General features: G+C 44.2%; 1 protein-coding gene across 1 annotated transcript in view; it reads left to right on the top strand.

Moving 5' to 3' along the window:
* kdm6a (lysine (K)-specific demethylase 6A) overlaps window positions 1-16,831 on the top strand; it is a 71,718-nt gene that overhangs the window by 20,645 nt on the left and 34,242 nt on the right. The window contains exons 7-10 of the mRNA XM_083776795.1: window positions 55-175; window positions 4,046-4,100; window positions 4,822-4,856; window positions 12,312-12,405. Coding sequence (XP_083632921.1) covers window positions 55-175; window positions 4,046-4,100; window positions 4,822-4,856; window positions 12,312-12,405 — 305 coding nt within the window. The remainder of the gene's footprint in view (window positions 1-54; window positions 176-4,045; window positions 4,101-4,821; window positions 4,857-12,311; window positions 12,406-16,831) is intronic.

Here is a 16,831-nt window from a genome sequence, read left to right as displayed (position 1 = left end):
CAGGAAACCCTGAGCCTGTACTGAATGTGTGCCGTCTGTCTCTGTCCTCTGCAGGGCGATCAAGGCTTTCCAGGAGGTGCTGTACATTGACCCCGGTTTCTCCCGCGCTAAAGAGATCCACCTGAGACTGGGCCTCATGTTCAAAGTCAACACAGACTATGAGTCAAGCTTAAAGGTAACGTATATAACGACACATGGCATTGCGGTGAATTTTCAGTTTTTGGTCAGCTTGACGGCAGGACTGCAGCAGTGATGGAGACGTCAGTGTGGCAGAATAAATGTCCTATTCATCCTCTTTTTGTGTTGTTCGCGATTACGTGTAATCATAAAAGGCTATTTTCGGTCTGAAGAGTGTTTGTTTGCCTCTGTGGCCCTCGCGTGAACAAAGGTGTGTGGATCATCTGTCCTGTCTGCGTGTCCCTGGGCCTGGGCTGCTGTCTATTGACACCATGTCCAGATTGTAACGGAGAGCTGTGATCCGGCTGGAGCCTATGGATCCATTGTTGTCTGAGAGTGCTGGTTCCCTTCGGGGGACGGGAGGAGCTATCTGATCCTGGCCTTTGTCCTGCACACAGACGGACCTCAGGCCCTACAGCAGACCTACCATAACTGTACGTCTGACTGGGCTTGAATAGGGGCATGCTACTCAAGTGGAATACCACTGCATTACCTGCCCAAAGGACTTAGTTGGCAGTTTGGGATTTCTTTTACCCTGAGAGAGGCAGAGCATCGCTTTGCAACTATACTCAAAGGCAGTGTGGATAATTGAACACTTTGGAATATATAGACGTTGCAGTGTGGAGTCTGCAGGATCTGACGGTTTGCCTGTGGATTTGCATGTCGAAAAATTTGAGTATGGTAATGTCCAAATAAGGAGTGGTTAGTAGTTGCTCCATTGTTAGTGAGTGCACACAATGCATGCGTGTGTGTAACAGATTGAGCCAAGCAGGCTGCATGTGCTGCACGTCCTCACTCTGCCATAGACACACCCCTACACACTGACACTGACTGTTGACTCACTGCCAGCCACACACACACACACACACACACACACACACACACACACACACACACACACACACACACACACACACACACACAGAGAGAGGTTGCACTGCCCCAGTTGTGTGTGTGTCATGAGCAAGTGGCTAATGTTGGAGTGGTGAACAGAATTCAATCATTGTAAAGGGAGGCAAGAAGTACTACGTCAGCACAGGAAAGAAAAGAAAAGATTGAGTGATTTGTTTTGGAAGGGGGCACACGGACAGTGTCATCCTGCTCCTCCTTCCCTAAGAATAAGCTCAGATAAATTAAGCTTTAAATGACAATGAGACATTGGTAGTTTCAGTCAATGAACTTTAGGCGAGGCTCCAAGCCAGCCTGTTGTAAGTGTTGCATTTTGCACTGTTTGGATGTAGTGCCTTATCTGCCTATGCTGCCTGCCCACTACCCCACACACACACACACACACACACACACACACACACACACAGCACGCAACACTTTCAACACATAACCATAAACATGCATGCCTAACCCAACTACAATTTAGCCTTAAACCCAAGTCCTCAACCTAAAAGGGACACCATGAAAAGTTAGGATAAGTAAATTGTCCTCATCTGTCCTTTTCCAGGAGTTTTCCCTTCATCTTTCTGAGGACATTTGGTTCTTACAAAGAAGTACACATGCACGACTCTCCCCCCTTTCATTTCCCCCAGTGGCTGCTAATTTAAGCATGCAGAGAAAAAGCGAAAATGAGAGCGAGCGTGAGAGAAGACAGATTGTGTATAGCATGGCATTCTTAGTCAGGTGATGAGTCTACTGCCTCTACTGTGCCGCGTGTATCCACAGAGACCACCTTTTCAGCTGAGGGGAAAAAGGGAGCTAGGAGGGGAGGGGAGAGGTGGTTGCACGCGCCCGCCCGCCCGCCCGCCCTCTCTAGCTTTGAGGTATTGTGTGTCATCTCGCTGCACTCTCCACTGCAACCGTCTGCTGAATAGTAATCAGTGACACCGGCATAGGAGAGAGAGAGGGAGAGAGAGAGAGATAGCAGGGAGAAAATCGAGGGCGGGAGGCGAGACAGTGAGGGGAGGTGGAATGCCAAGCTGACAATCCTGCTGCATTATCTGCCTAGTAGTAGAAGGACTGTGAAGGAGAAGAGAGAGAGAGGGAAGAGGAGAAGGATAGTGAGAGACTTGGAGGGAAAGATCTGCTGGAAGATGCAGCCGGGGTGCCAGGCAGGAGGGCGATGTGCCAAAGGTTTAGGTAAGGGGTGTGTGTGTGTGTGTGTGTGTGGTCGCCTGTAGTATGCATATTTGTCGTGAACCTAAATTGTGGTTGTCATGCCTGTTTTCCAAAAAAAGGTCTATTTGTGGCTTATAATCCTCAGTTATGTGTGTATACTACACCATGTACACCTGACCATGCAGGTGCAGGCATGCAAAGCCCTGGTGGCCGAGAGCGAAGCTTTGCAAAGGAAGAGCCAGCTGGGCTACTGTTTTATATATCTATCTAATCTCTTGACATTTGACTACCTCAGCCGATGCCATTTGCTAACCTTTTTGTGAGTGTGCGTGCTGATGCTGGTAATGGTATTTGGGTGGGGGTGGGGGGGGGGGGGGGGGGGGGGGGGGTTGGCCTAGATGGCACATACTGAATACTGATACAGGCCATGGCGGGTCTGTTTAAAATGACACTAAGGAAATCCACGCCGGTATGAAGCGTGCCTGCCCACCTCCAAGCCTTAAGCCCAGTCGTGTCTCATTGTTTTTTGGATGTGCTGCTGTGGGTTCTCACTGGGTTCTTCTCACTGCTCACAGAACCCGCTCTCTCCCAGCCTGACCCAGATACTACAACAAGGTACCAGTGGCGGTAGGCAGCTGCACTAATCATGTGATGCAACATGCTCACTGCACCGTGTCACTGTGCAGCTTGAGGACACCAAATGCACTTGTCACCTTGAAGCCACCTATTTGTGGGTGTGTGGTTGGGGGCCCGGGGGTAGGTGAGTTGATTCTAGTCTACTGGATCACCCGGCTACCGGTAATCTAACCTCAGGCGGATGCATGCCGTCTCATTCGTCCTGGAGACCATGCACGTGGACCTGTAAGATGTCGGATCAGCATATATACTCGTGTTCCTCAACTTTAAATGTCAGCTCGGTAACCTATGTGATGCGTTTGGGATCACACCTAAAGAAGAGGGAATTGGTGGGTTTTATCTGGGCTTCCAGGAGCGTATAGTCTCTGAAGCTGGATTTCTGGTTCTCACAGGTTAATGGGTCCATTGACCCTGGGTATGCATTGTGGCTGGTGGTGGCTGGCCACGCCTAAGCAGCCACGCTAAGCCTCTGCAGACATCTGCCCTGCCCATAGCAACCCTGCTCTGCTGGCTACTAGTACTGATCACACACACACACATGCACGGCACGCACGCACAGCTGCTGGGTCTCAGCTTCTCGGGATGGACAGACAAATCTAGGAATAAGAGCTCCGCCTTCCCCTCCTCTGTAATCTCTGTGTGCTACAGTCAGTGAGGTTTGAGAGCTGTGCTGTGGATCTCAAGAGGCTCAAGAGAAATAAATCGCCTTCCAACATCAACTTGTCTCTCGTTTGCATTTAACCCATTCTGAACGGGCACCCATTTTGGTGTCAGCATCATGTTATGCTTTAGCTATTGAAAAATAGCAGATCTACAAGCTCATATCGCGCCACCGAGTGGCGCGATACGAGCTTGTAGGTCTGCTATTTTTGAAAAATCGAAGAGCGACTGACATTTTTTAGAATCTGATCTCAGGTCAGAATGGGTTCATCAGGACCAGTGTGTGTCCGGTGGAAACCTCGTATGAATCTGATCTCAGGTCAGAATGGGATAAGCAGTAGGATATCTTGCATACATCAGGCACTCAGTTTTCCTTATACCGATCCGATGTCATTTTTCATCCTTTCGTTCTTATTAGCAACAATGATGTGCAGATGCTTCACAAAACCTCTTGTGTTTACTTTACTAATGTCTGTCCTTCCTCTCTCTCTCTCTGTCTCCACAGCATTTTCAGCTGGCTTTGATTGACTCAAATCTCTGCACTTTGTCCAAAGCTGAAAGTAAGTGGGCATTACTAATAATTACCTCCCATGGATGCTATTGCTAACAACACATGAATGTACACAGTGTATTGTTAGATCTGGCTTTCAGCCATTCAGTCGGTAGCTTGTGCATTTTAAAAGGGCACAGAAGTAGGTGGAGGGATTATTTTCTTTTTTTCCCTCTCCTCTTTTCTTATTTCAACCAGTGCAATTTTTCCTTTCTGCTGCCATTTCCCCGCTGACTCTGCCTGAGACAGTGGTTGCCTAGGAGACTGCACAGGGAAAGCAGAGCTGGAAGTGCTTTGCCTCTACAGTGCACCATAACAAGCTGTAATTTCACATCACACATATTAGGGCTGGGCAATTATATATATATTTGAACCAAATACTGAATAATCACACGCTTTTCTTAAATTGTGGTTTTGTTTTATTATATCAACGACTCAACAGTTCGAGTTAGAATATATATATATATTTATTTTACTAAATCGATTAGTTTGAATAACCACTTATGCATTATGCATCATGCTTCGCTGTACAATGGTGACTGAAAAAAGTCCTGTTAATTGTAATCCAGGCAAAGGTTCGAAGCACACACACACACACACACACACACACACACACACACACACACACACTCTCCCATCTTTGTCCATCTGCATCCACTGAGTTCCACAGGAGAGAGTGATGTTTTACACCCACCATTCCTAATTATCCCTTTCTCTTGTTGTCTCCACAGTTCAGTTCCACATTGCTCACTTGTATGAGATTCAGGTAAGCACCGTATTCCCATTCTATATCCAGTTTACAGAGTGCAAGCTTTTGTACACTCTTCTTACTCCTCTGGCGATTGATTTCTTGGCTTGTTTTGTTTCCTCTTTATTTTCTTCATTCCAATAATATACACGTTAACAATCCAGTCTTGCTGTTGGGATCTGTGACGAGGACTGGTCGTTAAGTTCACGTCCGAGCTTGAAGTGGGAACAAATGATTGCCAGTACTCTTCTTATTCACGTTGGTGTGTATTTCTGCCGGTATTAGGAAATTATTACATTTCTACAGCGAGTAAAATATACTGAGACATTGCTGAAGTTCACAACATACACTTATATAAATAATTATATAAAACGAAAACAAGTCGACGTTTATTAGCTTTAAGTGCATGTGGTGAATGAACTCATCAGGCTGGGACGCCCTTGGTTGTACTGTATTAGCAGTGTGACATCCCTGGATACTTTCCTTTCTCTACTTTTGGTGTGTCACACAAACTAAGCACCTCTGCATCTCACCGTGCGTTTAAGAGTGTGTCCAGTTGTCCTTGATTCTATCTATGAGATCTCTGGTGTGTGTGTGTGTGTGTGTGTGTGTGTGTGTGTGTGTGTGTGATGCAATGAAGTCATCAGGCTTGCAACGGAGAACTCCGCTGGGGGGGCTATGAAAACTAGGTGACTCTACATCCTTCAGAGCAGACGTGTGGTTGTCCTTTATCAAACGGACACTCCATGTTCCCTATGAACGCAACTGGGACGAACTCGGAACGAAGACGGAAGGAAAATTTGTTGTCTTTCGAGGGGGCAATGAACTCAGGGAAGAGACATACGATTAACCTGATGGCTATTTTAACCCATTTTGGGCGGAAACCCCTTTTGGTGTTTTAAGCATTATGTCTACTTAACTATTGAAAAATAGCAGATATACAAGCTCATAGCGTGGCACAGAGTGCCGCGCTACGAGTTTGTAGGTCTGCTAGTTTTGAAAAATCATGAAAATGTGGCCCAAATGTTTGCATATACATTCTTTCAGAGCGAAGATTTTTAACTCAAATCTTTGCTTCTGGGAGGTCCCTGGAACAACATATTTTCAGTGTAGACCATAAACTATACTTACAGAAATGCAACCAGTCCAGTATGTTCCGCAGGTGAACAGAATCATACGTTTATTTGACTGTTTAATGAAACAGACTCTGTGCTGCTGAAGGTGCGTTCAAACCTGAAGATGTATGTTGTTGATGTTGTTTCCAGTCGCTGCTTTGGTCGCGCAGGTCAGCGTTGGTAAAATGTGAGATCTGTAGCGCTCCTGGCCCTCCCCTGGCCTGAGTGGTGAATTGTATTATTGATTGATATATTGTTGATATAACGGATGCAAAATGTACACGGTAGGCCGACTTTAACTTTGAGAGTGTAACCAAGTCCAAATGGACCCGCTCGTTCCATTTTGTATCTCAAAACACCTACAGCCAAGTTAGAAAACACCAAAGACGGCTCGGTTAAATATATTTAACATAATTCCTGCTACTATATCGTTTATTTGTTCTGACCTATGTAGTTGCAAAGGGCTTGTACATTGTTTTTGGATGAATTAAACGCCGATTGGCTGTCGGGACACGGTTGCTTCAGTCTGATTTTTCCAGCTGGGGCGAAGATATCAGTCGACTGTTCGCTTCACTCACGTCGCCCTGTTCGCCTCCTTCGTGCCGCGTGAGACACGCAAGTGGGAAATGAAATGTATCCTACAGATTTCAGTTATTCTTATTTATTGTGAGAAATAGCATCACATTCATTGTGAGTTTTTGGTGTTAGAATTCTTGTGCGCAAGCATTAAAGTAGAGCAAAGTGTGAATGGTAAAATATAGAAGTGGTGGTACTGTGAGCCCTAGTTCCTTTTTTGTCTTAGAAATAATAAGCAGTCGGTAATAATTGGTCTTGCGCGTTCATTCATCTAGTTGGGAGATAAGTGAGTGATAATTTATCATGCCTTGTCATCGCACGCACGCACACACACACACACACACACACACACACACACACACACACACACACACACACACACACACACACACACACAATGCACCCAGGCTGCTTCCTGTGTTGACCCAAGCAGTAAATAATTTGTTACTGGAAAGACAAATGAGGTCTCTACGTACATTTACCACTTGGTCCATTTTGGTCAATTAATTTGCTTTCTTTTCCCTTCTTCCCTCAGTTCTTCATGTTAAAAACAAATAATTCTTAACACAGCCACCAGGGTTTACTGGAGAACCTATATACTAGTATTTTATTTCAACATTTCCAAAGTGCAATGGCTATTTCGCTCATTTTATTTTGAAGTTTGAGTCTGAAACGGAAGGCTGTACGAGTGTACGTTTCTTTAGAGCATTGCATCCCTTCAGGCGATGGGACGGTAACTCTGCTACCCCGCATGGGATTAGGGCTGCAACTAACGATTAATTTCATAATCGATTCATCTGCCGATTTAAACGATGAATCGATTAATCGGATTATGGCACCTTTTTGCAATTACTTAAAAAAATTAGCTTAAAATTATTTTAGGCATGTTGTAACTAACAATAAAGACAATAAAAATTAATACTCATTCAAAATTAATATTTTACCCCCTTTTTATCCAATTTGATTTAATTGCCATTCCTACTTGTAATGATACTGTAATCTGTAATGTTGACCGTGTATAGCTGACTGTCTCTTTCCATTTCTATCTCTGGGACCCCAATTTTTATTTTTTAATTTCTATGGTAAAATCAATTGTGAGAGTCCATTTGGTTCCATTTTTGCACTCTGTTACAGACCCTTTAGGGTCCACTTGGTTTACTTCCTAACTATCTGGAACTCCCACTATGAGAACCACTGTCCTACACAGTCTGTGTGGACACGCACGCACGCACACAGTCACACAGTCACACACACAGTGTGCAGTATGCACACAAGTTACAAGTAGCATGCTAGCTGATAGGGGAAACCGTTCTTATAGCAGCCATATTGGCATGTTCTCTAGGGTCTAGGCTCTAGTATCACATATTGCTAAAGTTAAACAGCACTGAATAAATCATTGTTAAGCAAAAACGTTCACGGAGATTTTTGCCCTGTGCCCACTTCAATGCGCTGCTGTGATTACACAGGTGGAACAAATGAGGAGCTAACGATCGTTAGCAAGCTACACTGCTAGTGCTCGTCGTAGCAAGCTCACAGATTCAGACATTGTGGAGCATTTTTTGTCATAAGACAAACAAATATGGACAGTGGTCGTGCTCACAAATGCCATGTTTTGGGACCTGTTTAGGGCATTTTGCAAGCAGATCATCGCAGCCACAGAGCCACTTAGCTGACGCTCTCCCTCTCTGTGTGTGTGTGTGTGTGTGTGTGTGTGTGTGTGTGTGTGTGTGTGTGGGGGAGACTGAAGTTGGGAGAGAGAGGAGTAGATGCGGAGCGGAGCGCTCTGGTCACGTTCAAGACAATATTGTGTTGTTTATACCGACCCGTTGCATATTGTTCGTTCAGCCTAGTGCCGTTACTGAATGGTAAAAAGAAAGCAGCTTTACGTTACATTTTAATGTTGGAAAACACCCGCGATAAAAATCGATAAGATAATTCGTTGGCAACGAATTTAATTATCGATTTTTATCGATTTAATCGATTCGTTGTTGCAGCCTTACGTGGGATGCATACTTAGTTTAGACTAGTCATTGGTTAGACATGGGTTAAGGTCTTAGAGTATATATGAATAGAGATGGCATCCGAGTTCTCCTTCCATCTACTTGCATTAAGTTGCTCAAAAGCGCATGAGGCGATTTCACTCCTCCTTCCGCGTAGTAACAGAGTGCATTCTGGGATGGATTTGCCCCAAACACATGAACACGCTGCCGTTGAACGTGCACGAACGCGCACGAACTTGCTGCCGTCGTGAACGTGCACAATGATAGTCAACTTTCATGTGTTTAAGTCCACGCTGCAATACCAAATTCGGCCACTATGTCCATTTCGCCTCAGGGTTTCCTCTGGGTGCCGTCTCTATTCATAAATACTCTAAGGTTAAGGTTAGGTTTAGGTGTGCCACGAGGAAATGACTCATGGTGATGGTTTACAAGCCAGTTTGGGTGCATGGCAGCGCACCCATTCACTTCCTTGTTTACAGCCCAACTTTAAATCCTATTTTCTCTGAATCTACGCTGCATCTGTGCTGCTTGACCATAACGTGGATGTTCTAGGCTAATTTCTGACTTCATATGTATAATATTAACACTTATTCTTTTTCCTTTATTTTTTTTATAAAGATTTGTTTTAGGCTTTTGTACCTTTATTGATAGTTACAGTGAAGACGGACAGGAAAGGGGGGAGAGAGAGAGAGAGAGAAGGGGAGAGACATGAAGCAAAGGTCGTCATGAACGGGACTAGAACACGCAACGCAACACGTCAGGCCAGAGCCTATGTGGCATGCGCCTGGACCACTAGGCCAGCGGCTGACCAATATTAACGCTTCTAAAGAGAGATCAGACTTATGCTATGTAGAAATGGAACATTTCACTTGCCGGTTTTTTGGGGGGGGAACGGACAGCAGGCGTTTTCAGAATAAATCTCGCTCATCTGCTTGGCACTCTAGCGCCTTAATTCTGAAAGATTCAGTGGCACTGAATCTTGCACCAACAATTAAGGGGTCATTGTTGGAGTCGCTAGACACGTTTTCTCTTGTATGAGGTAATGGCTCAGTTCCTGAGCCATTACCTCATACAAGAAAGAAACTCAGCCTCAGGTTGTTTGAATAGAGGACAGAGGTTAAACTGAGCTGTGATTTGAATGGAATCTAGGACATGAGAAATTCTCATTTCATTTCACTGCAATGTATCATTTAGCATATTTATGCTTTAATGATGATGTCCCATTTCTGAAAATCTCATCACCTGCTGCTACGGTGGCTCCGCATAGTGAACATGCGCGCACGATCACAAGCACGCTCACACACACACACGCCATTCACCACTAGGCTTCTACAAACGGACCATCGAAAGGGTTTGGTACTCCCACAGTGCATGGTTTTCACCTTCTCAAAAGGGAATGTGTATGCCGATACGAGCAACGTTGAGAGAGCCTCGATTATATCTAGAGAGAGAGCGTGTTTGTGTGACGGAAAGTTTGCCTGCAAACCTGGCGAAACACTGTCCGACAGACAAAATGCTTCAGACCAATATTGACGTAACTAGGTGAAAAATGCAATATATATCGTCTCTGTCGGGTGGAAACCTCATATGTCGAGCTCAAAACGTGTCACTTCGCACCACATTTCAAGCTTGTGTATCTGCTACTTTTGTAGCCCTGGAACATGACTGCCATGATGATTATCATGACAGTCATGCAGAAACTTTGCCCTGTTTTTTGCGCTCGCTGCATTTACAAGATTTCCGTATATATAAACATTCAGATGTCAAATATAAAGTACTCAAAGTGTCCCACGGGTGTTAGTTAGTAGCAGCGCCAGCGATTAGAATTGCTGCGTCCCACGTTGTTTAATAAAAAGCATTTTTGTCCGAGCTCCCCGGCTACTTTTTTCAAACGGGGTTCGTTTGGGAAATCTACAGTTGCACACCGGGAGCGCACTCGCCTATTAGTCTGTATTGGCAGGGCGGTCAGCGTACCTATATCGAACACACCAAGTGCCACCCTTTACCAACAAGAAGTTCACAAGAAGTTCAAATCTGGTGACCGGTTTCTTTCCGACAGAAAGCTATGTTTCATGGAGATGGTGTGTGTGCAAGTTAAAGTAGTGTAACTCTGTTCATTACGTGTGTGTGTGTGTGTGTGTGTGTGTGTGTGTGTGTGGGGGGGGGAGCAGGGAGATCGCAATCTACCAGTAGATCACAAAGGGTGTCGTGTGCAGGTATACCACATGACATGTCCCATATATATACCACATGACATGAATTAAGGTGACTTGATTGATATCAAAATCAGCTTAAACACACCCATGCAACACTTTGTAATGCTACTAACATTTGTGCGCAACACACAAGTTATATACAAAAATGAAAACGGCGTCGCAATCTTCAGCAATGGGATAATGTTTTGGTGGGTAGATCTTGTCGAGCTGGTCATTTTGAAAGTATCTCTCAAGTCAAATTAGTCTGGCCACCCCTGGCGTAGAGAGTGAGTGGGAGACAAAGAGAGGGGGGAGAGGCTCTACTCTGTGACCAGAGTAGAGTTAATTAGATGGTCTTTCAGCCTACAGATAGTAACGGTAGGAACAGTCACATGATGGTAAGGAGGTTGATTTTTTTGGCTGGTAGTTGAGTCAAGTGTAAACGCTGCATAATTATTTTACTATATTATCAGAATATTTACTGATACACAATGCTTAACTAATCATGATGCATTGACACAAATCAATCTCAAAGTCATACGATTTGTCACACACGTTACCGCAGTGAAATTTGTTCTCCGCATTTGACCCATCTCTTGGAGCAGTGAGCCGCAGCCAAGGAGCGGTGAGCTGCAGCCGTGCCGCGCTCGGGAATCATTTGATTAGTAGATTTGACCCCCCAAACCAACCCTTTGACGCTGAGTGCCAAGCAGGGAGGCACTGGGTCCCATTTTTACAGTCTTTGGTATGACCCGGCCGGGGATCGAGCCCCGACCTCCCAGTTTCAGGGCGGACACTCTAACCACAAGGCCACAAGGTCTACCATTGCACTCATCATGCCCTTGAATCACTTCCTGCACTTTTACACAGTTACCTGTTAGAAATCTCATGGTGCACTGTTTGTCTAGTTGTCCTGATCAGACCTCATGTCGGTCCCATACTTGTCTGGAACCAGGAAGGAACCACATAAGTGCCAATCTGTCAAATGTGGCCAGTGTTTACCCTGAGATGACATGTGTGTGTGTGTGTGTGTGTGTGTGTGTGTGGGGTCGTGCTGCACACGCTGAGAGATTAAGGGTCTGCAGACGTGGCTGTGGTGATTGCTTAGTTGGGACTGATAACGGCACAACACTGATGTTGCACACATGCGCGCACGCACACACACACACACACACACACACACACACACTCCGGATCAGTCCCAAGGTCAATAAGGTCACTGAGGAAAAAAAAACTGTGGCCTCACCTCAGTTGGCAGCTCTCAGGTTTCCCAAAATACAAAGCATGCACCTCAGCGAACACGCACCTAAACAACACACATTTAAAGGCTGCCAGACATGTTGAGTCTGGCCTGTCCTGTTCACTTCTGACCCTCCCCCCTATGTGTGTGTGTGTGTCCGTCCGGTCATTACAGTGGGTGTGAGAAGATCTCCAGACTCTTTGTGTCCATCTAGCGAGACCATAAAACACACTGACCCTTCTGTCTGGCTTAAACGACCACTCTTGTCTCTCTCCTGTCCGTCTCTTCTCTCTCTCTCTCTCTCTCTCTCTCTCTCTCTCTCTCTCTCAATCTCATTCTGTCTGCAGAAGAAATACCGAGCAGCAAAAGAGGCATATGAAAGTCTATTACAGACGGAGAATCTTCCTGCGCAGGTGAAGGCGACCACTCTGCAACAGCTTGGTGAGTTTTTCTTCTTCTTCTTCTTCTGAGCCCATTATGGTTATGGCCGCCTTCACAGAACATTCCTGTGCCTGCGTTGTCAAACGCAAAACGCGTCATGTCCCCGTTGGCTTGAAAAAGTGACTTGAATTCTTGTCGTGCTTTGATCGATGACTGCCTCCGACTGACCCACTGAACTGCTATCCTACTGGAATTGTTCATTCATGTCACCACTCACTTGATTGAAAACGCAAGACTTGCTTCTCAGAAGCAAGATAAAAGACAAGGAATAATTAGACTTGGGTTGTCGTCCTTGGTCGTCTCAGACAAACAAAACGATGTTAAAGACTAATAAAAGCTATTTTGCGATACTAAATGCAATGTAAAATACATAAAATTTATTATTATAACACGTGAGCCACAAGTTTACAAAATATCATTTTCACACTCTTCAGTCCTAGACTTGTTTTTCTCAATTAATTTCTTCTCCTCCTCAATTCATTTCTTCTCCTGATTCAATTTAGTAATGGGGCTTCTACTACGTGTTGTTGTTTGAGTGCTGGTCTTAGGCAGTGAATGAACTGGTGTTGCATCATGCTTGTTGGCTCTGAGCTCCAGCAATTCCCAAATGGCTTCTCGCTTTCCCTTCCTCTCATCCCACTATTGCCCAAGTCGCTCCCTATGCTCCAGAGCCTCTGGGATGAAGTCTGTGCAGCTGCTCATTGATTGTTTTGTTTTTCGCGGAATTGCGGAAAAGGTTTTAGGCACATTTCATATTTGGACTTTATAGCTGCACTAACTACAACCTAATTTCACCAATGTTTCATGCAGCCTGAAACATAGTGCACTTAATTTAAGCCGTGTTGACGAATAAATGCAGCCATTCCACCCATACCCTCAGCTCAAGATGGTCTTCATACGTAATGTTGGTTTCGTTGAAACAATGGGATCATTTGATAGTTGCTGCATCGTTGTTGCTATATGATGAAAGACATACCATTTGTGGATGTGTGAGTGCTTCTGAGGCACTAAGAGATTTTGATTTTGTCACGAGTGGTTAAGGTTGAATTCTGATCATGAGATAAAAAAGGGCTATATTGTAGAGATGTCCCGATACCAAATACAAGTTCCGCCAATACAGAGTAGCAATACGAGCACCTTTTAGTTTTTGTTGAGTTTCAGTTCATTGTCATGCCTTGTACTTGTAATAATAATAGCCTGAAACGATTTTGAGAAAATATCTAATTCCAAAATGTTCTCTTTATTTAGCTTTTTGGCAATACAACATTTTGTTCTATTCAGACGCATTCTAAAATGTGTACCTTGTATAGCTGACTTTCTTTCATTATGCTTGAGGCAAAAAAAAAATACAATTATTTTTATATAAACATAGATGCAGATGGATCTACACTTGTCATTTATGCTTGTAGATCGGCTGCTTTTGGCCATTTGCTGCAGTGTTTTATATAAACACTGGATCAGACTTGCTCCCGTTGCATTCGGTCAGCCTAGAGTCTATCAAATGTTTTGGTACTCGAGTCTTATCTAGAGTATCTCGTCCGGTTCAGAGTACGAGTACTTGAGGGTATCAGGCCGATACCAGTATCGGTACATCTCTACTACATTGTTTCATTGAACGCGTGGCATGATTTGTGTTCTGTACATTTTGCATTTGCAATGTTGAGTACAGGGCTACTAGCCTCGGAAACCCAGGCGTTTTTATTTCCAGGGAGAGAAAAAAAAGTCTGGGACCGAGTCCACTTCAATTTGGCATAGAGTAGCGCAAATGTCCATCACTCTCTGCTGATTTCTGATCGTCTGCACCTTTGTTAAATTGACGCACACCCGTACACACACACACAATTAATTAGTCTCATGTAGCGCAGCTGGGTCTAGATTCTCCCGGAGGAGCTGCCTATGCCATAGAAAGCATAGGTGGACCCCAGGCTACAGGGCTACAGGCCTACCAAAGCATAGGTCGACCCCGGGCTACAGGGCTACAGGCCTACCAAAGCATAGGTCGACCCCGGGCTACAGGGCTACCAAAGTGTGACTGCATTATTGGTATTGATGGTAATGGTATCTGTTATCATTAGCCTGATTGAGGCAACGGTTATGTGGATGCATGGAATGCACGGAATACATGTTTTTCCACAATTTATGCTTTTTTTATAGTTAGAAAATAGTTGACTATCAATTTATCGTTAATATTGAAGTATAGTAATTTTGGACGCTTTTACACACATCACAGTATAACCCATTCTGAACGGGAACCCATTTTGGTGTTGGCATCATGTTATGCTTTAGCTATTGAAAAATAGCAGATCTACAAGCTCATAGCGCGCCATCGAGTGGCGCGCTACGAGCTTGTAGGTCTGCTACTTTTTTGAAAAATCGAAGAGCGACTGACATTTTTAGAATCTGATCTCGGGTCAGAATGGGTTAATCAGACCAGTGTGTGTCCAGTGGAAACCTCGTATGAATCTGATCTCAGGTCAGAATGGGATAAACGTCAAGGACTGCTGGTCACTCTGTTGCCTGCAGTGTTCCCAGACTAGGATTAGGAAGCAGGTTACTAGGGCTTGCTGACACAGCTAATGCTGCTAATGTTGGTTACTCTGTAGTCAGCACTGCCATATGTGATTGTATGCTGCATGCCAGCTTAGTAAAGGGGAGAATTTAGTAATTCTTGAGCTAATCTCCTCCCTTCCCTAAAGTCATTCGATATGATGTGATATACTTGTTGCTCTGTGCATGCAAATTGAAATTAATTAAAAGATGAAAAGCAGTTCCTGCAGAAACTTTGTGGGGCTCGCTGAAAACCCGCAATGTAATTTGATGTAGTACATTAGAGAATGTATTAAAGCTGAAGGAAAAAAAGGCTATGGGCATAATGACGTCAGGGATCTCCATATATGGGCATAAAAGGGACACAGACAGACGGGTACAAAGCCCCGGCACTATAACACAGACACATAATTGAATATTGATCGGATAGGTGGAGCAACATACTGTGGGGGGGGGGGGGGGGGGTTGTCTAACTCATCCTATTTATATTTTGTCACGTTTTAGTCGACTAAAAGTCGAGCATTTTAGTCTTAGTTCAATAATCCAATCCATACATTTATTTGTCTAGTTTTGGTCAACAAAAACTGTTGGCATTTTAGTCTACCGGTAGTTTTAGTCTGACAATTATTTTAGCCACTTTTTTGTCAGCCAATATGTTTCCATCTAATCTAAAAAATATATTTCACATAGCATTTTCTTTTGATGAAAAACACAATTGTAAGGTATACATCCAGGAATGGAACACATATACAGTTTGTTTTCTCAACTGATTCTTGTAACTTGGGGTCACTTTTTAACAATTCAAGAGGTGCAATCAGTTGCTCTGAATTTCAAGGCTGTTAAGCTCAGCATATAACTGAAATAACATACTTGACCATTGACGAAGTAGAATCACAATCAGAGGAACTTTCACAACCATTCAACCAAGCCAATTTAATGGTAAATGTGCCTTTTAATAGTTTGAATAGGAGCACAATTGCCTAATTGTGCTTCAAGCGAGAATGATGGAAAACCTATTATAATGACTCACTCCCACTGTAATGGGTTCAACATTTTATACATCATTTCAATAACTTAAAACCTATTCAGCGTTACTATTTAATGACTCACTCCCACTGTAATGGGTTAAAATTTTTATACATGATTTCAATAACTTAAAACCTATTCAGCGTTACTATTCAGCAGTCCTTAGAAGGTCTGCACAAACCTTAACTCTTAAGCAGATTCTGGTGAAATCACTGTAGTTGTTGGCTTCTGCTGATTTATTGAAAATTTGTCTTGTCTCTGTTGTGAATGTACAACGAAAGACCTTCAGAGAAAGCTTGACGTGTGTGTGTGTGTGTGTGTGTGTGTGTGTGTGTGTGTGTGTGTGTGTGTGTGTGTGTGTGTGTGTGTGTGTGTGTGTGTGTGTGTGTGTGTGTGTGTGTGTGTGTGTGTGTGTGTGTGTGTGTGTGTGTGTGTGTGTGTGTGTGTGTGTGTGTGTATTACATTCCAAATCGCCGTAGTATGTAACTTCCGGGAGTCTGATCGGAAGTGTCGTGTGACATGGTGGCGTCTGGGAGCCAATATAAATACGGGAAGCATGGTTGCCAGGTCCGCGTATTGTAAGCGAGTTGCGTTTTTGTTTGCAAGGATTTCACTGTGCAAAGAGCGTAGGTGACACCAGTTGTTGCTTGTACAGAAGCGTGCGTAGTTTGTGTGGTGGATCTGATTTCACTGTGCAAAGAGCGCAAGATGTTAACTTCCGTAACACACCGTGTTAACTTCCGTATAACACAGCGTTGACACCAGTTCTTGGTTGTAATATAGTGTGGTGAATTCAACAACAACAGCAGCGCGCTCTGAATGTCTCTATGGGGAGGACGGAATATGTGGACAG

Source organism: Protomyctophum parallelum (genome assembly GCF_964188405.1).
Source record: "Protomyctophum parallelum genome assembly, chromosome: 11".
NCBI lineage: Eukaryota > Metazoa > Chordata > Actinopteri > Myctophiformes > Myctophidae > Protomyctophum > Protomyctophum parallelum.
The sequence above is the reverse complement of the archived record's forward strand: the minus strand, read 5'-3'. Positions and strand labels throughout refer to the sequence as shown.